The following is a 23,938-nucleotide window of genomic DNA, read 5'->3' on the forward strand; positions in this document are numbered from 1 at the left end:
CTGGTGGGGTAAAACAATTTTGTGTTTTCAAATTATGTAATTTCAATGTTAAAAAGTACCCAGCTGCATATGTATAATTGTGACTATCTGTAACCTGTCTTTTCCCCTACCCATTCACCCTTTTTATTTCTGTACCCCAACCTTCCCCAACGTTAATTGCCTCTGAAAAAAGTAAATAAACTTTAAATTAAAAAAAATAAATGATGTAATTTCCAGCTTTTGTTTATAGAATAGCATTGTCATTAGATATAGATGTGTGTATTGTTTGCACACTCTGACTTTGTGTTAACTTATACTTTCTTTTCCTGTCTTTTTTAAGGAAGCAGCACTGCTTGTCTAGTGGTTTTGGACAGAACAAGTCATCGTTTACACACAGCAAATTTAGGTGATTCTGGTTTTCTTGTGGTTCGAGCAGGTGAAGTTGTTCACCGATCAGACGAACAGCAGCATTATTTCAACACTCCGTTCCAACTGTCTATAGCACCTCCAGAAGCAGAGGGTGTTGTTCTCAGTGACAGGTACATGTGCCTCTGTTTACTTGATTGGGGCATTGGTTATCTATGTATGTAAGACTTTTTTTGACAGTCTTGGCACCTAGGGTGCGACTAAATTGTTTTGTTTTCCCCCCAGCTGTATGTGTCATTATTTGGATCCAGCATTGTATTGTGCTGTGGTTAAATGTACCGAAGAAACTATTCTTTGATTGGCGCTAATCTTTGTGTATATAACACGTGATGGCACAGAGACAACCCACTGTCATCAAAAGCTTGTAAACAGACATGCATATCAGTGGTCGCCAGTACATTTAAAACCTAGAACTACTGGTAGTTATTGTTCCTTAAGCTATATAAATATTCTAGAAAATCCAGGGTGCATGAGTTGGAGCTCATAGGATGTAGAGCTAAACTGAGATACAAGATTATGCGTTGAATGTCAGCCTTAAAAATAATCAACTGTGTTCCCCAGACCAGTAATCAAGGATGTGCGGGGTTCCTGGATCTATTAAAACATGTCATTGTTGGTGTGTGTGTATAGCCAACTTTTTAGATACTGCCTGTGTTCACTGGGTGAGGCAAGCCACAAAACCTGCATATTTGGGTGTGCCTTGAAGACGGGGTTGGGTATCACTTAGAGGACAAACTAGTTAAATCAATGACAGGGCAGTTTGTGACCATCCGTATTGTTTACATTGGTGATAGCTGTGTGAGTAACCGTATTTGGAAAGGGCTTATGCCTTGTGCCAATAAATTAAAATAAAGAGCTTTAAATATTTTGTTCTTGCGCTGCTCCCTCCTTCTATCTTAGCTTACCTGCTCTGTTGTTCTGTACTCTCCCTCCCCCTTTTGGTGGTCTCTCTTTCCCAAAAAATACTTCTGTCCCCTGATATTAACCTCATAAAGAATGCCTTTTATTTTTCATAACTTTAGTTTTTTTTATTTGTCTTTCAACATCATGCCTAGTATCAGTTTATAGAGTTTACTCTGAAGTTAATAGTAATATACCAACATAAACATTTGCATAGGAACTTGCCAGAGTTGCCCAATTCCATTTCTTTTTCTTTAAAATAAATATACATTAAAAGATCAACAGAATCCACTTGTGGGTCTGTCTGCAGCAGAGCTTCTCATGCTAGTATATAGGGACTGATCTTATGTCATGAATTCCTGACAAGCAGAGTTTAAGGGATAAACAATTTATCCCTCACTGTTAGTTTCAATCATCTCTTGATTATTTAAAACATGCATGAAATTAAATGAAATACCCAGATTTCACATATTCTGCAGTGAGCTGTGTCCAGACCAAAAAAGTTAACAAGCTAGTCATAATTCTATTTTGCCATAGAATGACAATGCTGAACATATCCACTCACAGCAATGTTTTATGAACACAACATGGGTTCTGAGAGTTGTCATTAGACAATAGAACGCCAATGGGTTAACCTCTCCTTGAGACTATTGCAGGCATTACATACGGCTGTTACTGAAGCTAAAAAATGAATTAAAGAACCTAATGGTGCAAAACTGGTGTTGAGGGGGTGGAGTGTGTCTGCTGAGTGTATTTTTACAGCTGCACTTCATAATCTTTATGAAATACACATATTGACAGTCAAGAGATTTACTGCGTCAAAGAAGGGATTTTTCAGTATTTTTCCACTATTTTTCAAATACCACCATCAAGAAGTGTCAATCCCCCAGCGTCACCAGTGATGGCTGCAGATAAATAATTAGCTTTGTCTAAGAAGGGTCTTGCGGAATCTTCAAAAGACCTTTATGATGTTCTCTTGTGCATGCACGAGAATACAGCATTGTCGGTGGCTCTTGGAAGTTGAATCTCCAGGGATAGAAGAGAACCCACTGGAAGAGGATGGCTGCGCCCGCGAGGGATAGGTTTAGGTAAGTAAAATTCGCATTTGGCTGCCGCTACGCAATACCTAGCAGTGATATCACTGTCAGAGGTCTTTGGATTTCACGCAAAGTCCCCTGACAGTGACAGTGCTACTTTAAGAAAATACAAATTTTGTGTGTGTGTGTGTGTGTGTGTGTGTGTATAACTGTTAAAGGGAAACTCCAGTGCCAGGAAAACGATCAGTTTTCCTGGCACTGGAGGGTCCCTCTCCCTCCCACCCACCAATCCCCAGTTACTGAAGGGGTGAAAACCCCTTCAGTCACTTACCTGAGATGTCCCTTGCCGCTGTCTCCTCCTCCGCGACGCTCCTCCTCTGTATTGCGTCGGCGGGTGGGCGAGACTGATCCTGCCCACCGGCCGAGGAGACCTAATGCGCATGCGCATTACATCTCCCCATAGGAAAGCATTGAAAACAAATTTCAATGCTTTCCTATGGGTATTTGAGCGACGCTGGAGGTCCTCACACTGTGTGAGGACCTCCAGCGACGCTCTAGCACAGGTTTCCTGTGCTATGGACCAGGAAGTTCCCTCTAGTGGCTGTCTAGAAGACAGCCACTAGAGGTGGAGTTAACCCTGCAAGGTAATTATTGCATTTTATAAAAAAACGGCAATAATTACACTTGCAGGGTTAAGGGTAGTGGGAGTTGGCACCCAGACCACTCCAATGGGCAGAAGTGGTCTGGGTGCCTGGAGTGTCCCTTTAAGCTTTTATGTAGGACTAATATAAAATACAGTGATCTTCACACGCATTGCATTGTAAACACATTTTAACAATGCTATTAACATTACTTTGTATAGAAGTCTGTGTTTTTTGTGTTTCTAATTTGTTTAGAAGTCTTCTCTGCAGAGCAGAACAGCAGTGCATGTGCTCAAAGTGATCTCATGTTGCTTTCACATCAATGTGATAAAATTTCCAACAGCACACCCTGTTCCAGGAATGGAAAGCATGCTGCACTTGGCAGCAAGCTGCTTGGTGGGAGTGTATGGAAATGAGTTTTCTCATAGGACGTGCCTTTTGTAATTTTTTTTTTTTTTAATAGTAGATGAGCAGTAGATACTGGCATATGATTCACATTCACAAGGGATCTGAACATTACACTGAACTTTGACACACAATAGCAAATATTAAAGCCCTGATTATATTAGATTATACGTATTATTTTGCTTGCTGCTTTTAGATAATGAATCTGTAAAACTTGTTTTCCCTGTGTGCTAACTCACTTTGAGCTGGACTAAAAGGAAAAAACACAAAAAAGTTGTGCAGACTATTTGATATTAAATGAATACAATAAAGCCTTCTGTATTTTCAGTGAACTTGGTTTACTTTCTTTTTTCTTTAGTCCCGATGCTGCTGACAGTAGTACATTTGATGTGCAACTGGGCGATATTATTTTGACTGCTACTGATGGACTTTTTGACAATATGCCAGATTACATGATTCTTCAGGAGTTAAAGAAGTTAAAGGTATATTAAAATGTGTTGCATGTATTGTCTGTGCATGTGCTCACTCCACCAGTAAATCAGATGCATAGATCTAATCTTACGCAGTTGTCCATGCTTCTGGCTCACTGCTGTCTTGAATGAAAGAAAATCTAGGAAGTGACTATAGATACTACCCCAAAACTAGTCTTTGTGTTTTAATCCTTTTTTTAACTGATCTTAGCGTTTTGTTTAGTTTTTAATGGATTATTGTCATTGTGTCATAAATTACCTAATTTTATTTGAAGGGACATTATAATCACCAGAACAACTATAGTTTCATGTAGTTTTTCTGGTGTCTACAGCCTGTCTTGCAGGCTTTCATGTAAACACTGCCTTTTCAGCCAGCAGCGACAAGTAAACTCACCATTTACTGCTATGACAGGGGGGTTGGGGACCTTAAAGGGACACTAGTCACCTGAACAACGTTAGCTTAATGAAGCCGTTTTGGTGTATAGAACATGCCCCAGCAGCCTCACTGCTCAATCCTCTGCCATTTAGGAGTTAAATCCCTTTGTTTATGAACCCTAGTCACACCTCCCTGCAGGTGACTTGCACATCCTTCCATAAACACTTCCTGTAAAGAGAGCCCTATTTAGGCTTTCTTTATTGCAAGTTCTGTTTAATTAAGATTTTCTTATCCCCTGCTATGTTAATAGCTTGCTAGACCCTGCAAGAGCATCCTGTATTTGATTAAAGTTCAATTTAGAGATACAATTATTTAAGGTAAATTACATCTGTTTGAAAGTGAAACCAGTTGTTTTTTTTCAGGCAGGCTCTGTCAATCATAGCCAGGGGAGGTGTGGCTAGGGCTGCATAAACAGAAACAAAGTGATTTCACTCCTAAATGACAGTGAATTGAGCAGTGAAATTGCAGGGGAATGATCTATACACTAAAACTGATTTATTTAGCTAAAGTAATTTAGGTGACTATAGTGTTTCTTTAACATCACTTTTACAACTATAGTGTCAGGAATAGATGTTTGTATAAAAGTGTTCACAATAGTGTTCCTTTTAACATATGTTGATTGTTTAGGCACGTACTTTGTAATTACATTTATTGTGACGAGGCATATGTATTCTTTCGAGGTGTTTATAGCATACCTTCCAACATTTCAAATGGATAGACTCTTTAGTTTTAGGGGTGTGGCCAGAGGCGGGGCTGTTCTGGGTTTTCAAGTGACTTACTAATAACAATGTATGTAATTTAGAAATATGTAATTCCAAAGTAATTTAGAATAAGAACAATGTGTTTTATTTAAACTGATTTTTAAACATATTTATTGTAGTTTAAAGATACCTACTGTGAGTATTATTGCTCTGGTATAAAATCAGTTTCCCATGACCTGTTCAAGATATTGTGCAGTCTGTGTATGCATGGTATGCCCTAGCTGTAAAGCTCCTAAGTCTCTGGAATGGGCTTTCACTTTGTATGTGAAAACCTAAATGGCAGCCACAGGCAAATTAGAGCGTAATGACCAGCATGGTCCTTGTACTAAAATGTGTGGTAAATATTTGCCTTGCCCGTTTGCGTGCTGTTTGGTTCACTGTTAAAATTGACCAAATCTCTAGAAATGTGCTTAATCTGTTTTAAAACAGTTGAGTTGCAAATTAATCTGACGTGAACTTATTAGTGTTATATTTGTTGAGCCAATTGGAACACTATAGTGTTAAGAATTGCTGCAAAGTTTTACATTGCAGGGTTAAGGGAACAGGGACATTACACCCAGACCATTTCAGTGAGAAATGTAATGCACTATGGTTACATCTATGTGTGTATATTTGTGCTGTTTGGTAGTCTGTTTGCATAATTAATTTAAAAAAAAATTTTTTTTTAAACATATATGTATTTATTTTGTTTTAGAATGCAAATTATGAGAGTATACAGCAGGCGGCACGAAGCATTGCAGAGCAAGCACACGACCTGGCATATGATCCAAATTACATGTCACCTTTTGCACAATTTGCATGTGACTATGGATTGAATGTTAGAGGTGAGTACATTTCTCTAGCTATGGTGCTAAGAGACTGTTGACTAAGTGACTTTGTTTTGAAGCAGTCCAAAGGGAAATAAAAAGCACCTCAATTCCATCCCTTGGTTGGAGATACTATTAACTTATTTCACTTATTTTCAGTCCAAAGTAGTTTAAACTATGGGGTTTATTTACTAAATTGTGAATTCTAGTGAAATGCATTTTTTTTTTTTAGGTTAAAATAACCAAGCTGTGACTACAGCAGAATTGGGTTGTCTATTTTTGCAATTTGGGTTTCAATTCACTGCCATTTAGTGAGGAAACACCTGTGTGTATTCACAGAATTCCAAATCGATTCCATTAATTTAGCTTCACTACGGTTGAACCACACACAGATTGAAGAAAAAAAGTTAGGCTCATTATCCGCACAGTTTAAGAAATCTGGAAGACTCTCATGGAAGGATTAGTCATTATGAAGAGGGAAAAACAACCTTTTGTAATTCAGGTTTGAGCTGCAGTGTTAGCAGTATATCTGGCAGCTCTGATCTGCAATGTATATAGAGGTTATGGAGAAAAGGCTAGCGGAATTCACATCCACTGGTAAATGATTAAAGGAACACTATAGTCACCAAAACAACTTTAGCTTAATCAAGCAGTTTTCATGTATAGATCATGCCTCTGCAGTCTCAATGCTCAATTCTCTGCCACTTAGGAGGTATATTACTTTGTTTATAAAGCCCTAGTCACACCTCCCTTCATGTGACCTACAAAACATTTCTAAACACTTCCTGTAAATTAAGATCTAAGACAGCCACAGGCGATATCACAGCCTGCGATCTGTGTCTGAAGAACTGCATTCAAATTATCTGGCCTGTGTTTACCAAGATTTTAACAACTACTTTCCTGTGATCTGAATTATTGCTCCAGTGCAGTGCCCATTGTTTGCGTGGAGTACTTAGATTATAAAATATACCTTTTTAAATATTTAATTTTTCCCTTCAGATTAGAGGCAGTGCTTTACCAATGGGATTTCTAATCTGGAGGGAAAAACAGGCAGGCAATTCTCCAAACTTTTTAAAACCCTCCCCCTTATTAAGTACTTTCCTTTAAATGTCAGCTTACCACAAACAACCCCAGTTCTTTGGCAGGGGAGGTTAAGCAGTTTTTTTCTCCAGGGAAGCAGGTGAGAAGGGCTGAGGCTCGGGAGGCTCTGCTTCCATTCGTTGGAAGAGCAGAACATTATGGAGGATGGGATGTCAGGAAAAATAACTAAAGTTTTCCCTTTACATCCACAGCTGAAGGAGTCGGTTTTAAGAGAATGGAAATTCCCAGGTCATAAACCATTTATTTCAAAACACTTTAAAACTCTTTTCTCCATAGAAGCGGACCAGGACTGTCTGCTGGATACAGTCCCTGTAGTAGACGTTCCTATAGCTCAGATAAGAAAGAAAACTACGTTACCTATAGGTGACTCGAGTGGTTTAAGGGATGTGATGGAAAAGTGTATGGACTCATCTTTAACCCCTTAAGGACACATGACGTGTGACATGTCATGATTCCCTTTTATTCCAGAAGTTTGGTCCTTAAGGGGTTAAAGAAAATGTTTGTTTCCTCAGCGGCCCTGGCAAAAGCACTTATTCAGGAACATCCGTGGCTAAAGCCTAAAAACATTGGCTAGAAGAACTAGAGAAGGTTTATGCAGGAGAATCAAAGGAAGATCCAGTAAAGCTGTTAAAAAATATCAATGTCTGCAGATTTTTTGGTAGATGCTTCTTCAGAAAGTCTGAAATTATCTGCTAAGAATTTAGGTCGAACGACAGTATCTAGGAGAGCACTTTGGCTTAGAAACTGGTCAGCTGACGCGGCATCAAAAAAATTATTTGTGTGACTTACCCTTTGAGTCTGGTAGACTGTTCAGGTCTAAACTGGATGATCTGTTAAAACAAATGAAGGAAGGCCTTGCCTGAAACGCACAAGAAGCAGGAGCCTTTCGCAGGAACTACTATCAGGGTCAACAAAAGAAAGTTTTCGATTATAGAAAGAAAGAAAAATTCACGGACAAGAGAAATAGAATGTTGTGACGCCAGGCCAGTAGGAGGAAGATTAACCCACTTCTTAAATCACTGGGAAAGTACGACATCCGATCGCTGGGTTCTCTCAGTAATAAAGAGCGGGTACGGTCTGGAACTGGCAAATACCCCAAATTTTTTTATGTTCCAAGGTTCGTTCTCAGGAAACAGAGATAGCTTTGATGCAAGACGTGTCAAGACTCCTGCAGAAGAGAGTTGTGGAAGAAGTACCCCTAAGAGAGAAACATCAGGGCACTTATTCAAGGCTATGTTTGGTGCCAAAGCCAGATGGTTCTTTCAGACCCATACTAGACCTAAAAGCCGTAAACAAGTGTATTATAAAAAAGTTCCGTATGGAATCCATAAAATCAGCTACACTTCTTATTCAACCAAGAAATTGGTTTGCGTTCCTGGATTTAAAAGACGCATATCTTCACGTGCCCATAGCAGAATCCAGCAAAAAGCTATTAAGATTTGCAATCTGCATCCGATCGGTAACCAGGCATTACCAATTCAAAGCCCTTCCATTCAGCCTTTCATCTGCGCCCAGGGTGTTCACAAAGCTGCTAGTAGTCATCTCAGCATACCCAAGAGGTTTGGGGATCTGTGTCATCCCTTATTTGGACGACTGGCTTTTGATTGCGGAATCAAAAGAACAACGAACGTTCAACCTTATTACAGCTTTACAAGCTCTAAAAAATCATGGTTGGCTAATAAATTTCAGCAAATCGGAATTGGTTCCGGTTCAAAGGATTCAGTTCTTAGGTCTAATCATAGACTCAATCTCTATAAAAAAAATTCTGCCGGAAGTGAAGAAACTAAAGATAAAGCAATCAATTCAGAGGCTCAGAGAAAAAGGTGTTTTTTCAGTCAGAGAAGCAATGAGTTTACTGGGTCTTTTTACGGCTTCTATCCCTGCGGTCGGTTGGGCAAAAGCCAGAATGAGGCCTCTTCAGAGAAACATTCTACAAGTTTGTAATCGACAGACAGACAGCCTGGATGGGCTGATAAAATTCAACAATCAGACGTTGAGGAGTCTGCTGTGGTGGACCTCTTCTCGATTCCTGCAAGCAGGACTTTCATTCCAAATGAAATCCTTCAGAATATTAAGACGCCTCGGCACTAGGCTTGGGGGCCCATTTAGGAGACCTAAAGAAGCAGGGGCTTTGGCAAGAAAAAGATGTGAGGACTTCCTCGAATTTCAAAGAATTAAAGGCGGTATGGGTGGCTTTCCTTGCTTTTCAGTTCCAGATAAAAAATCTCCATATTCAGATACGTTCAGACAGTCGAACCACAGTTGCATTTTTGAACAAACAAGGCGGTACAAGATCAACAAAATTAGAATATCTATGTTCAAAGATCATGCTATGGTCGGATATTCACCTTCTATCAATCTCAGCAGTTCACATAATGGGAAAATTCAACGTATTGGCAGACGCCCTGAGTCGTCATCACTTTTAAAGCAAACAGATTGGTCCCTTTCGTGCAGAATTTTCAAGCTTATATCAGACCGCTTCGGTTGTCCATAAATAGACCTTATGGCCTCCAGGACAAACAGGAAGACAAGATGATTTGCATCTCTGAACCCTGCAGACAAACCAGATATCATAAATGCTCTTTCAGTGCCATGGAAGTTCAACCTAGCAGATGTATTCCCACCGGTAGTACTTATTCCCAGAGTGCTTCAAAAGATCAAGTTGGAAAGAGTAAGGATTATCATAATCCTACCTTGGTGGCCAAGAAGAAGTTGGTTTTCGGTTCTTCTAAACATACCAGGGGCCACCTTTTGGAAACTTCCCCTATCGGAAGAAATTATGGAACACTCCATGGTATCTCTTCCAACCCTACAGAGATTCCAGTTGATGGCTTGGTGTCTGAACTCCAGATTTTAAAGAGTAAAGATCTAGATCCTGAGGTTATTAAAATTTGATTGGCTACTAACAAAGAATCAACGTCTAAAATTTACTCCAAGATTTGGAAGAAATGTTGTCAGTGGTGTTGTGGGTATAAAGAGAACCCTGTTTCCGCCTCCATCCAAAAGATTCTCAAATTCCTTCAGTTGGGATTTGCGAAGGGTTTAAAGCCAGCATCTTTAAAATTACAAGTTTCCGCTATCAGTTTCTTTTCTTTCAGATGTTTAGCTTCAAACATTCTGATATCTAGATTCTTCAGGGCTCTGGGCCGTTTGGTTCCCAACATTAGGGTAACCTGTCCGCCTTGGGATCTAAATTTAGTATTATCGGCTCTTTGTGAGCCGCCTTTTGAACCTCTAGAAGAGGCGTCTCTGAAGATTGTATCATTAAAAAAACTTATTTTTGGTGGCAATCACATCAGCCAAGAGAGTGGGTGAACTCCAAGCTCTACGGGCAAATTTTCCTTTTTTAGTTTTTCATCAAGACAAGGTAGTTTTAAAGCTCGATCCATCTTTTATTCCTAAGGTTTTGACCTCATCTAACATCAATCAAGAAGTGGTATTGCCTACTTTTTGCCAAAATCCATCCAATGCCTTTGAAAGAAAGTTTCACTACCTAGACGTGAAGAGATGTCTTATGCAATATCTTAAAGCTACTGAATCTTTCAGAAAGGATAACCGCCTGTTTGTCTTAGTCAATGGCACAAGGAAAGGTATGAAGGCTTCAAAGCCAGTTCTCTGGCTTGATGGTTTAAGGATTGTATTCATTTAGCTTATTCCACAAGTAACACGTAAATTACAGGCTCCGTAAAGGCCCATTCAACAAGAGGTATATCTACGTCCTGGGCTCTGCGAGCGGCGGCTACGCCTTCCCAGATTTGTTCAGCGGCCACTTGGTCTTCACTTCATACATTATCAAAACATTACAGGTTAGACATACTGGCCTCAGAAGATGCAGCTTTTGGGCGTAAGGTGCTTCAAGCAGTGGTGAAATGAATCCCGCCCTAAGGAATTGCTTTGTCATATCACATTTGTAAAGCACTGCCTCTAATCTGAAGAGAAAAACATAAATTTTTACTTACCGTAAATTTCTTTTTCCTGAAGATTAGAGGCAGTGCTATAATTCCCCCCCCCCTTTTTTCTAATAAACTCAGAATTGTGTAGGTACGCGGCTTGTGTATTTTCTGGGGTTGTTTGTTTGTGGTAAGCTGACATTTAACCCCTTAAGGACACATGACGTGTGACATGTCATGATTCCCTTTTATTCCAGAAGTTTGGTCCTTAAGGGGTTAAAGGAAAGTACTTAATAAGGGGGAGGGTTTTAAAAAGTTTGGAGAATTTCCTGCCTGTTTTTCCCTCCAGATTAGAAATCCCATTGGTAAAGCACTGCCTCTAATCTTCAGGAAAAATACATTTACGGTAAGTAAAAATGTGTGTTTTTCTGTCCACAAAAATGGTAATATACTAGTTTACTCCAGGTACAGGGTGTTCTTTTAGAAATATTAAAATGTCTGCAGCAGCATATAAGCAGTGTGTGCTTTGTATTAATAGAATAGTTATTAGAAAAAAAAGTACTTTTATTAATATCATGATGCATTTGTTTTTTGCAGGTGGTAAACCAGATGATATCACTGTTCTCCTTTCAATTGTGGCTGAATATACAGACTGATAAACCTGGAACATCTGCTACATGTTTTTTTTTTGTTTTTTTTACTACAAGTAGAACTTAATATATGTTGCACTGTTATCCTGCTGGCAGGATCACAATTTCATTGGCCAGTTTTGAAAGAAAGCTAAATGGTGTGGGTGTTTTTAATACAACTGAGGTCAATGTGGAAACCACTGCTGTCTAATCAAAGTGTTGTTCTATAGCGAAAATTATTTCTAAAGATGGAACTAGGCTCAATTAGTGTATTGACAAAAGTTTAAATAGAGGGAGGAAATGTAATAGGTTTTTTTTTTTTTTCTTAAATTGTTACATTAATACTGGGTATAGCATTGTTGGTATAGCATTGTTTTGTGTTTTGTTTTGTTTTTTAGTTTAACACACAATGCTTCCTACAGATTGATGTACATAGCGTTTTCTAGGGCTGCAAGTTTAGATAATCAAGTAGCTTGTAGCTCTGTGATAATTAGCTGAGCATCACAGGGCTTGGTAAACAAGAATGCTACCTGCCACCAGTGTGTGATTTGCTAGTTCCACAACAAATCGAGCGTGTAGTTGAATGCCATGTTTCTTTTCTCTTACTTTGTTTACTCTAAACTTGTAGCCCTTGTGATATTCCCCTTGTTTGTTACCAAAAAGCACACTTGGAGACCTCAACTATGCTTAGAATTCTTTATTATTATTTTTTACTTTAATATTACCTGGCACAGTAATGGTTAATTGTGGTTTATTCTTTATTTTTTTGTTTTGTTTTTTTGTGTATCTGTTTTTGTTCAATGCTATAAGCCTAGTGTGATACTCAGCTGCTGTAAGACTACACAATTGGGGTCATAAATTCCTTCCATTATTAATTGTATGCTATTTCTAAGGATACTTAAAGCCATGTTATATATACATATGCACATATATGTATATGAGTATATTATGTATGTATATGTGTGTGTATATATGTGGACAGAGAAAAATGTGTGTGTATATAAAATATAATATTTTTTTAAATATTTCAGGTAACAGTGATTAAACAGAGAAATAATGTCGGTCAATAATATTTTGGGGTTACATTTTAGTGGAAATCTGTCATTTGAGTTAAATCTAAAATATTGTTTCTTGAAAGAAATATGACTGATTTCTATGTATTTTAACTATGTGGTGTGTAATGTTACCTCAGATTGTACATGGTTTTCTTTTTGTGAATTTGTACTGTATATTTGCATAACTATATGGTTAGCTTTTATTTAAATACTTAACATGTACTATGTACATGATGTAACATTAGTGCATCATGCTTGTAACAGGCATTTCATTCTAAATGGTAATGAGTTATTCATTTGTAAGCAGTTAAAGTGTGTTTTCCTCCTAAATTGGTATCTTGTACACTTAGACCTCAAGAAGGACTTCTTAAATTGCCTTAACTGCCTGAAACTTGACAATGTCGCTAATCTAGCTTGTGATTTCATAAAGAGTGCTGTGCATTAAAACAAGTAATACAGCAAGTGATATTTTTATAGTCTTATATTTTTCTCCCTTCGTTAACATTTTAAAATTGGTCTTGTTTGCTTTATTGCTGTGGTTCTTTACTTTTTTGAGACCCACATCTCTACAAAATTAAAGTGGGTGTAACACATTCATTACACTTCCCAGTGCCCAAGGGGTTTCCCTTGTCCTAGAGAAGGTAGTGCTGCTTTAGAAAACCATTTATTGTTGGCAAACGTCTAAGATCTGATTAACATGTACCCAACATAGGGGACCTAATAAATAGGAACCCATTTTACAGGCTCAAATCAGAAGTTAAGAACCACTGCTGTAAAGGGACATCTAGAAGAGCATCAAGTAAATAACATCAGTATGATTCTTAAAGGGACACTATAGTCACCTGAGCAACTTTAGCTTAATGAAGCAGTTTTGGTGTATAGAACATGCCCCTGCCGCCTCACTGCTCAATCCTTTGCCATTTAGGAGTTAAATCCCTTTGTTTATGAACCCTAGTCACACCTCCCTGCATGTGACTTGCACAGCCTTCCATAAACACTTCCTGTAAAGAGAGCCCTATTTAGGCTTTCTTTATTGCAAGTTCTGTTTAATTAAGATGTTCTTATCCCCTGCTATGTTAATAGCTTGCTAGACCCTGCAAGAGCATCCTGTATTTGATTAAAGTTCAATTTAGAGATTGAGATACAATTATTTAAGGTAAATTATATCTGTTTGAAAGTGAAACCATTTTTTTTTCATGCAGGCTCTGTCAATCATAGCCAGTGGAGGTGTGGCTAGGGCTGCATAAACAGAAACAAAGTGATTTAACTCCTAAATGACAGTGAATTGAGCATTGAAATTGCAGGGGAATGATCTATACACTAAAACTGCTTTATTTAGCTAAAGTAATTTAGGTGACTATAGTGTTCCTTTAATGCAAATGTGTGTTTGGTTTTTTTTTGGGGGGGGTTCTTTGTTTAACACAGGTTTTCTAGAAAACAATATTGTACCATGCACAAATGAATAGAACCTGCTCATGCATGCTTAGTACGAACAGAAATGGCTTCCTATTCACTTAAAAAATTATTTAAAAAAACCACTTGCTTAGATGAGTAAAAAACCTACAAGCAGCTTCCAATCACTTATATGAGCTGAAGCCATGCAGACATGCAGAGCATGTGTCAGTACATTCCATTATTTTTTTAAATGAGTATTTATGGGAGTATATTCGTGGATGACGTCATGCACACATCCTCAAGTCCTTTGCAGAAAGAAAGTCAGAGTTTACCATTTGGCCAAGATATCCCAAGCAGTCTCTTACTGAAGCTCATGTCGCTTTTGGAGGATCAGGATTTAGTTGTTTGCTGCAGGAGACCCAATTTCAATGTATTTTTTATTTATTTTTCAGTATTCTAGAGGTTATACATTAATATGCACAAATATTCCCATAATTAACCATCATTCCTCCCAAGGAAAGTCAATGTACACATTCCAGCCAATGTGGATATCAAATCAGTTGATCAGTCAAGCTTATGAGCATTACTGACTTTTGTAGGGATTATAATCCATAGTTGCTGGAATGGCTAGAGGTTGCTTTTCCCTTCATTCTCATGCCACCATTTTTCTGATATCCCCTAGCTGAGCCATTTAGCGATTTTGAAAAACAGGGCTTATGTTGTATAGTTCAAGTGAATGTATCTTTGTTTTAATTAGCCCAAATTAGTCCTCTAGATTATTTTAAGAGAATACAAAGTAACCGTGTTAAAGTCTAATAATGAAGTGACTGCAATTATTCACTTGACCAATATTTTGCAAACTGGATTGTGCACCCAATCCAAGCCAGAAAAACGCAAACATTTTGCATAAAGGGTGGGTCTTAGATCAACTGAAAAACTGAAGCATATTTGCAAGGTACAGTTTACTTGTAGAAATATGTTCCATTATGTTCCATCTTCTGTTACCTGATGTGTATTAATTACACAAATCATATCCCCCCCAAAACTTTTTTTCCCTTCTGCTTGCCTGCTTATCAGATTTGCTTCACCTTACTAACTTGTGCCTTGGGTGTAAATTAATTAACAACGTGTGTGTTTTAACGATACAGAACACTGATTCTTAAACCAATACCATTTTGTGTAATTCTTACTATAATTCTACTCTGCACTAGATGAAGGAACACTCCAGGGTGTAGGTGGCCACGATCATCAAAGCATTGGATGTACTAGAAATTTGCTGCAAGATATTAAACTGCTGTGGCGGCCTATTACTAGACCTGCAAGTTTTGAACTCCTATATTTTTCTGCAGAGGATTTTCAGATCTAATTTTTATTCGACTATGCACTGCAAGGTGTATATTCCTAAACAATTAGATTAATTTAATTTTTAAAAATCACAAATCAAGCGGTTTCTGGTAGAAAACCACAACTTCTGTTTTCTGATTCATGTTTTATTTTATGAGCAAAGGAATTTTAGACTGGGTGAATGAGAACCCCACATAAAAACAAACCTTTTGGATGTCTGTTTCTGCTGTCTAAATGTATAAACTAGATTTCCCATAGTGCATACGAGGCTTAAAAGCTATAAGAGTGATGTTTTATGTTCTCTCTCCAGATTTCTTATAGCCAAAAACTGATAGTACTCCAAGGACTTTGTTTTGCAGTGACTATAAAATATAGCTTTTATTTACCTTATTAAAAATGCTGACATTTTTAATAAGCTAAATAAAAGCTACAATTTATTTTTACTTTAAAACGAAGCCCTTGGAGTGCTATCAATATGTGCTATAAATATATATTTTTAAATACTTTTTTTTTTTTTTTTTACATTCTACCCAACTTCACAAATGATCAAAATTTTACTTCACATACAGTGGCTTGTTATGTTTCTCACCAACAAATGCCAAAGACGAGAAAAATGAATAGCTTTCCATCTCCATTTATTAAAGCAATACTGTATTTGTATAGAATAAATATTTTTATCCCGATGCTAGTGACATTTATTTTGTGTGATGTTTTTAACATATCTGCCTAATTTCTTCCGCCAAAGCTGTTTGCGCACAAGACATCTGACAATGCGAACCCAGGCACTTTCTATAAGTGTAAATACCTTGTGATGATATGTAAGGTTATGAGTCAGTACAGTTTTCTTAATGGGAGATAATGTCCCATGTTTTATGGTTGCATTAAGTGAATGTTGATTCTTTTTTTTTTTTTCTCATCCGAAAAGGGATAGCTGCTTAGTTGCTATGTAATCAGGATGTTAAATTACATAATGTCTGTCTGTAAGGAGAGAGTGCATGTATTAGCTGAGTAAGCCTGTTGAATGAGAAATGCAGTATAAAAATAGTGAGACATATTCCATCGGAAGGTCTTTTAGTTAGTGTTATTACTAGCTGATCCTGGCACTGCATATGTTTTTAATCGAAGTTCTACATTATGCTTTGCCAGCTTAAATGTGTAGAGTGATGTGTGTAGATATGGGTATGCTATGTAGCTATACAATTTATTTTCTTTTCTTTTTTTTGTATGTCAGAACACATACAGTCTTAAAATAATTTCTAAGACTTTAAGAGTGCATAAAATAGATGTTGGTTATATGCTTAAGAAAATAGTGTTTTATTTCCATGAGGGATATGTGTTTTGTTAAATATAGTAATTTTTTTCGAGGCAAAAGTCTACATTTCATGTATGAAATACTGCTTTACAGGAATAGCTTTGTACATACAATTAAGTAAACTGTAAGAAATGATTTAATAAACTTAGTATTTATACTAAAATTGCCTTATTTGTGTGACTTTATTTTTCAGTGTCTTAAAAAAAAAAAAAAATCAAGATATCCAGGTCTGGGGTTTTAGATTGGCTTCAGGCCAGTCGGCTTTTCAATTACTAAATCTGTACTCTGCCATTGTTTTAGGCAAAGAAAGAACATTTATTTTTGTATTTAATTGTAGACTACTATAAAATAATGGTATAATCAAACAGCACTTTACAAATCTTTCTTAACTTGTGCGTTTGGCTGGTACAGGGCTGATGTCTGTTTCCCATTGCCAGTAATAACTGTAATAAGGATCATGCTTTAAGTAAACTACTCCTATCATGTCTTCGTTTTATCTCTCTTGAATTATGGTTGCATAACACAATGGAGGAAATTATTAAAGGATTTGGCGCTTTATAAATGCCAGATATATATTTTTAACTTTTAAAAATAAAGTGTGTGTGTGTATATATGTATATGTATGTATGTATGTATGTGTGTGTGTGTATATATATATATATATATATATATATATATATTATAGTGTAGATTGGATTAGCAGTTTGCATGTTCAGATGAGTGCAGCCCTAGCCATCTTTGGATATAGAGATCTCGAGCGGGAAGAAGGGAGAGATCGCTCTCTATATCCAAAGATGGCTAGGGCTGCACTCATCTGAACATGCATACATTATAGGGTGTGTGTGTGTGTATATATATATATATATTATAATTTTACAATGTTAAACAAAAATATGCACACCAGTCAAGCCCTAAGACTTGCTTTTCCCACAGAAATAACAAATTTGCAGTGATGTTACTACCGCAAAGGCTTCTGGGTGGGCATATGCAAATCTATATAGAACTAGATAGCACTCCCAGATTTATATTTTAAATTTGATTAAAATTTTACTTTTATTGCGCAAAAAAATGCGTTTGCCAATCAAACTGTCATCATGATTGTGTGTGTGTGTGTGTGTGTGTATGTGTATGTATGTATGTATGTGTATATATATATATATTTTTTTTTTTATTACATATACACACACACACACACACACACACACACACACACCCCTTCCTCCCAAATAGGCAAGGTGGCTGGGTGCACTACCAGGGCTCCAACATCCAATCTGTATGAAGACTGCTGCACTCTAACTTTTATTCCACAATGGTTAAAAACAGGACCAACGTTTCAGTCCCAAATAGGGACTTTCATCAGCTCAATTATAGCTCCACCCCTAATTGTGATGTGGTTACGCTACCGCCGTTATTATAGCAATGCGGCTTGTTTGGTATCGCTATGGGAACGTGTACATAAAATAGTGAGCTCCCGGTATTGGGTGTGATCGCTATGAATAAAGTCTAAGTGGCTTAAAGGGACACTATAGTCACCTGAACAACTTCAGTTTAATGAGGTTGTTCAGGTGAGAACTATAGCTCCCTGCAGCCCTTTTCATGTAAACACTGTATTTTCTGAGAAAATGGTGTTTACATTGAAAACTAGGAACACCTCCAGTTGCAGTCACTCAGACTGCCACCAGAGGGACTTCCGAGTTGATGGAAGCTTAAAACGCCTCCATCCACTCAGATCTGCTGTCAGCAGACAGAGGGCAGCACTGTGCACGAGCATCCTGTCTCCCAGAGCCTGTCAGCAGCAGCGCGTGGGAGTCGGCTGGAGCTGACAAGCCGAAGGCAGAAGCAGGAGGATACAGAGATCTGACTTCAAACTGTAAGTACACTTATTTAAGAAATTTAGAGTGAGTGTGAGAGACACAATGAGTGAGAGAGACTGTGTGTGTGTGTGACCGTGACTGACAGTGTGAGACAGTGTGTGACTGATTGTGGGCGGGTGACTGAGGGTGGGATAGAGAGAAATATAGATAAATAGAAAGGTGTTTAACCATATTTATTTAAAGTGTGTCTGTTTGAAATCTCTATATATAGTGTTTGCATACAAAGTTTGGATTAGGAGGGGGGTGGACACACAGTGAGCTGAGTTGTCAGTCAGCTCCGCTCGTGAACGCCCATACCGCGTACATGTGCGGTATAGCGCTGAGTGTCTTTATAGGGCGGCATTCATTGCCGCTCTATGAAGTACGCAATTGGTGCTGCGCATGCGCACCACATTGCGATGACACTTCTGAGAAAAGCGTCTGAGTCCCGCGATTTCATCATTTTGATGAAAAAGTGTGCGTGGCCTGGCGGGGAGCTCGGCACTGGAACGGAGGTAAGTTTTTAATATTAAAAAAGCTTTGGAAATTATTTTTATTAAATGTAAATTCATGCAAAAGCAAGAAAGAAGGCTGGGGGACCTGTCTTTCTTGCTTTTATATGTTGATCATCTGACTTCACCCGAACAGCTATCAGCATGAGTGGTTATAGCTCACAGTTCGGGTGTCCGTTCGTCTATTTCTCTCGATCAGGTACAGCTTTTCCAGCAGATTCTCCCAACACAGTAACCAGTTGCCCAAACATCAGCCGAAACTTGATGAAGGGTGTTACAAGACTGAAGCTTTATTGGTGCCACGCTGGCTTTTATACTGGCTTATTCCCCATGCAAGGGGCACTCCCACAGAGGACCTTGTGGGAAACTGGAACACAAAGTTTATAACCAATGACAATGTAGTGACAAAGCGTGACACTCCTATTACAAACATATAATTCCCTCCGCTCTGCCTGTGAAATAATTGAGTCAGCTAGAGTAATAATTCAATTATCTCCAGGCAGAAAAAAAAAACATTTTCACAAAACTTAGAAAGTACCCCAAAACACACAGCATCCCCAGAAATGTCATATCCCCTGATAGCCCTGATCTGGGTGACCAACATATCCAAAAATCACCCAGATCAGTTCAGGGGTTTTCGAATTTCATGGAGGTCCCATTTGGACCGACCGCACATGGTCTATTTCGACAAGTTACAAAAACGAACTAATGCACAAATGGAACCCCCTGGCTCATAGTAGCGGTTGTTCCCATGGTTCGTGGGAACCAAACTACCGAACAGCGGTCTCCTAGCTGTTCGGGAAAAGGAAGCAGGCATTTGTATAGTTTGACCGGTGTTCGAGAAGTCGAGTGTCCGATTTTAGTTCCAGACACTCGACGACCAAGTCTCGCTGCCTCCTTTTGTGCAAACAAGATGGCCACACAGCGAGAGCGCTTAATTGACCTTTGAAGATAATGAGCCAGAGGGGTGGTCAGTGGTTCGGTAGTTTTGGAACTACCGAACAAACAAACGAAAACTGGGTAAAATATACGAAATATTGTTCAAAAAAGTCTTGGAAATGCTGGGTTTTCTTACAATATGTAAACAGAAATAAAGATGGAAAAAACTGGGTATCGATACACCAGTCAGTATCTGCTGTGACCACCATTTGCCTCCTGCAGTGCAACACATCTCCTTTGCATACAGTTGATCAGGTTGTTGATTGTGGCCTGTGGAATGTTGGTCCACTCCTCTTCAATAGCTATGCGAAATTGGCAGGACCAGGAACACTTTGTTGTATACGCCGATTCAGAGCATCCCAAACATGCTCAATGGGTGACATGTCCGGTGAGTATGCTGGCCATGCAAGAACTGGGATGTTTTCAGCTTTCAGAAATGGTGTATAGATCCTTGCAACATGGGGCCATGCATTATCATACTGCAACATAATGTGATGGTCGTGGATGAATAGCACAACAATGGGCCTCAGGATCTCGTCATGGTATCTCATGCAGATGAGCTTCCCTGAGATGGTTTCTGACAGTTTGTGCAGACATTCTTTGGTTATGCAAGCTGATTGTTGCAGCAGCTGTCAGGGTGGCTGGTCTCAGACAATCTTGGAGGTGAAGATTCTGGATGTAGAGTTCCTCGGCTGGTGTGGTTACACGTGGTCTGCGTTTGTGAGGCCGGTTGGACGTACTGCCAAATTATCTGAAATGCCTTTGGAGACAGCTTATGGTAGAGAAATGAACATTCAATTAACAGGCAACAGCTCTGGTGGACATTCCTGCAGTCAGCATGCCAACTGCACGCTCCTTCAAAACTTGCAAAAATCGGTGGCATTGTGCTGTGTAATAAAACTGCACTTTTTAGAGTGGCCTTTTATTGTGGCCAGCCTAAGGCACACCTTTGCAATAATCATGCTGTCTAATCAGCATCTTGATATGCTACACCTGTGAGCTGGATGGATTATCTCGGCAAAGGAAAGTGCTCACTAACACAGATTTAGACGGATTTGTGAATATTTGACAGAAATAGATAATTTTGTGTACATAGAAAAAGTCTGACTTTTTCGTTCAGCTCATGAAAAATGGGGGCAAAAACAAAAATGGGACGTGATGACGTAATGCGCACGTCAGGAGGGGAGGAGTTGGAGATTGGCGGGTCGGAGAGAGGGGAGAAGCAGTCGTTAGAGACACTGAACGGGATTCCGGCTCGAGATTTCTGCTCGAAACAGCTCACGTAGGATAATCTGCTGTGAGATTCTACCCTCTCTTTGGCTACCGGAGCACCAATATTGCGGGGGGTCACCTCAGCCGGTTTATTGCGATGAGAGGGGCCTAGAAGCTTACCGGACTGCCGAAGGAAAAGGTGGCAAGAATAAGGGTGAGGTGTGAGTAAGGCTTATAAATGACCTGGATGTAGCACTGAAGGGGAAAAGGAGTGAAGAAGGAGGGGAAAAGAAGGGAAAAAGAGAATACTGTTATATAGTTGTAAATAAAGCTACAGCTGCTCCTTGCTCTCATAAAAATCTCCCAAATTTGCTTGCTCTCCTCTGTATCTTTCCCCTCAGCCTTTTCAAAACATTATAAAAAAAGTTCTTTATAGACCTGCTGATCACTCTGAAAACTGCACCAAAAGTATTGTAAATAGATTCATTAATGAGATATGTCGACCAGAAAAAAGGAAGACAATAAAGCTCTTACCAAAACAGAAGAAGAAAGGTCAAAAACAAGAAAAAATACTTTCCGCTTTTTTGTTCCACAAGAAAGCCAAGAAGTTTTGGAACAATCCACCTTAGAACCTGCTCAAGTCGGGGTTATTGCTTCACCCTCAATGGCTAAAGATAGAGAAATGGTGACACCTTCTCTTTTAAAAGCGTGTTTAGAAGATTTATCTTTGGATATTAAGAATGAGCGGTTTGAAAAGTTTCAAGATATTAAGAAGGAATTATCTATTCTAACGGGGAGGTTACAAAGAACAGAAGATAGACAAGAAGCAACAACTTCAAGAGCAGAAGGAAACACAAATTAAGATGGAAGAAAAGCTGACGCATTGGAAGATAAATTGTGTGATCTGGAGGACGGATCAAGACGACTGAACTTAAGGTTCAGAAATATACCAGAAGACATCACAGATGACAAACTTGAAGATTATCTAAAATAATTTTTTAGTTGTTTGGGATTCACCGAACAATTTCATACTAAGATATCACGCTTCCACCGTCTTTTTCAAAAAAAGCAAGAACAGAAATTCCCCAGAGATTTAATCGTGGCATTTGTTTCATTCGATTTTAGGCTTAAACTCTATCAGGCTTCAAGGAATACAGTTATAGGGGAAGACAAATTTAAGGCTATAAAAGTTCTATCAGATGTCTCCCTCTTTACAAGACAACAAAAAAACTTGTTTTCATCAGTCTTTCCCTCCTTTGAGAAACACAATCTCAAATTTAAATGGAATCATCAATCAGCTCTGCAAATCAGTAGAGCTTGTTCACGTGTGGTTAAAAGAATTTATAGACCATAGGTTTTTGGGGGTAAGGGGAAGGGGGGAGTTTTATTAATTATTGTAAAAAAATATTTCCCCCCCCCTCCTAGTATTCACTGTGTGGGGATATATAATGATTTTGGCTCAAAGGGATTATCCCCTAAAAATATGGTATAGCTCTATTGAATAATTATGTATCATAGTAATGAAAGTTTGGCATACTATGTGTTACTCTATAAGAGATACTGATATTCTAAGAATCAGCCTTGGGACAGAGCTTATCGCCCGTCAAACTTAGAATTATTTTGATGTTGTAGTTGTCAAACTAATATCCCTTTTTTTATAAGTTTGCAGTAGTTAACTCAAAAGTAATGAATATTCACTGGATTGATATTGCACAAGATTTGAGATAGGAGAACAAGGAAATAATGGGAAATACTTTTTTTTTTTTTTTTTAAATGTATTTATTTTCTTTTCTTTTTTTCTTCTTCTGCTTTCCCGCTACTTTTCTCTCTTAGGCCATTCTAATCTCCTTATTCCTCCCTGAGGGTTTCCAAATCGGCACCCAGTACTTGGTTCAGATTTGCTGTTCCAAGTAGGCGATTGTTATGACTGTTTCTATGTTACTATTTGTTATGTGTATATGTATTTATTGGTCATGTATTTGAAATGTATGGTCAGAGAGCCCAAAAAAAGAAATTAGATATGGTTAGAAACATAGAATGTGACGGCAGATAAGAACCATTCGGCCCATCTAGTCTGCCCAGTTTTCTAAATACTTTCATTAGTCCCTGGCCTTATCTTATAGTTAGGATAGCCTTATGCCTATCCCACGCATGCTTAAACTTCTTTACTGTGTTAACCTCTACCACTTCAGCTGGAAGGCTATTCCATGCATCCACTACCCTCTCAGTAAAGTAATACTTCCTGATATTATTTTTAAACCTTTGTCCCTCTAATTTAAGACTATGTCCTCTTGTTGTGGTAGTTTTTCTTCTTTTAAATATAGTCTCCTCCTTTACTGTGTTGATTCCCTTTATGTATTTAAATGTTTCTATCATATCCCCCCGTCTCGTCTTTCCTCCAAGCTATACATGTTAAGATCCTTTAACCTTTCCTGGTAAGTTTTATCCTGCAATCCATGAACCAGTTTAGTAGCCCTTCTTTGAACTCTCTCTAAGGTATCAATATCCTTCTGAAGATAGGGTCTCCAGTACTGTGTACAGTACTCCAAGTGAGGTCTCACCAGTGTTCTGTACAATGGCATGAGCACTTCCCTCTTTCTACTGCTAATACCTCTCCCTATACAACCAAGCATTCTGCTAGCATTTCCTGCTGCTCTATTACATTGTCTGCCTACCTTAAAGTCATCAGAAATAATCACCCCTAAATCCCTTTCCTCAGATGTTGAGGTTAGGACTCTATCAAATATTCTGTACTCGGCCCTTTTTTTTTTACTTCCAAGATGCATTATCTTGCACTTATCCACATTAAATGTCAGTTGCCACAACTCTGACCAT

The 23,938-nt window shown here is 38.4% G+C and overlaps 1 protein-coding gene across 1 annotated transcript in view; it reads left to right on the forward strand.

The window, feature by feature from the left end:
* Positions 1-13,002, forward strand: part of PPTC7 (protein phosphatase targeting COQ7) — a 56,107-nt gene extending 43,105 nt beyond the window's left edge. The window contains exons 3-6 of the mRNA XM_063454257.1: positions 320-518; positions 3,747-3,870; positions 5,750-5,879; positions 11,450-13,002. Coding sequence (XP_063310327.1) covers positions 320-518; positions 3,747-3,870; positions 5,750-5,879; positions 11,450-11,508 — 512 coding nt within the window. The 3' untranslated portion in view covers positions 11,509-13,002. The remainder of the gene's footprint in view (positions 1-319; positions 519-3,746; positions 3,871-5,749; positions 5,880-11,449) is intronic.
* Positions 13,003-23,938: the final 10,936 nt, after the last annotated feature.

This window comes from Pelobates fuscus, chromosome 5 (genome assembly GCF_036172605.1).
Source record: "Pelobates fuscus isolate aPelFus1 chromosome 5, aPelFus1.pri, whole genome shotgun sequence".
NCBI lineage: Eukaryota > Metazoa > Chordata > Amphibia > Anura > Pelobatidae > Pelobates > Pelobates fuscus.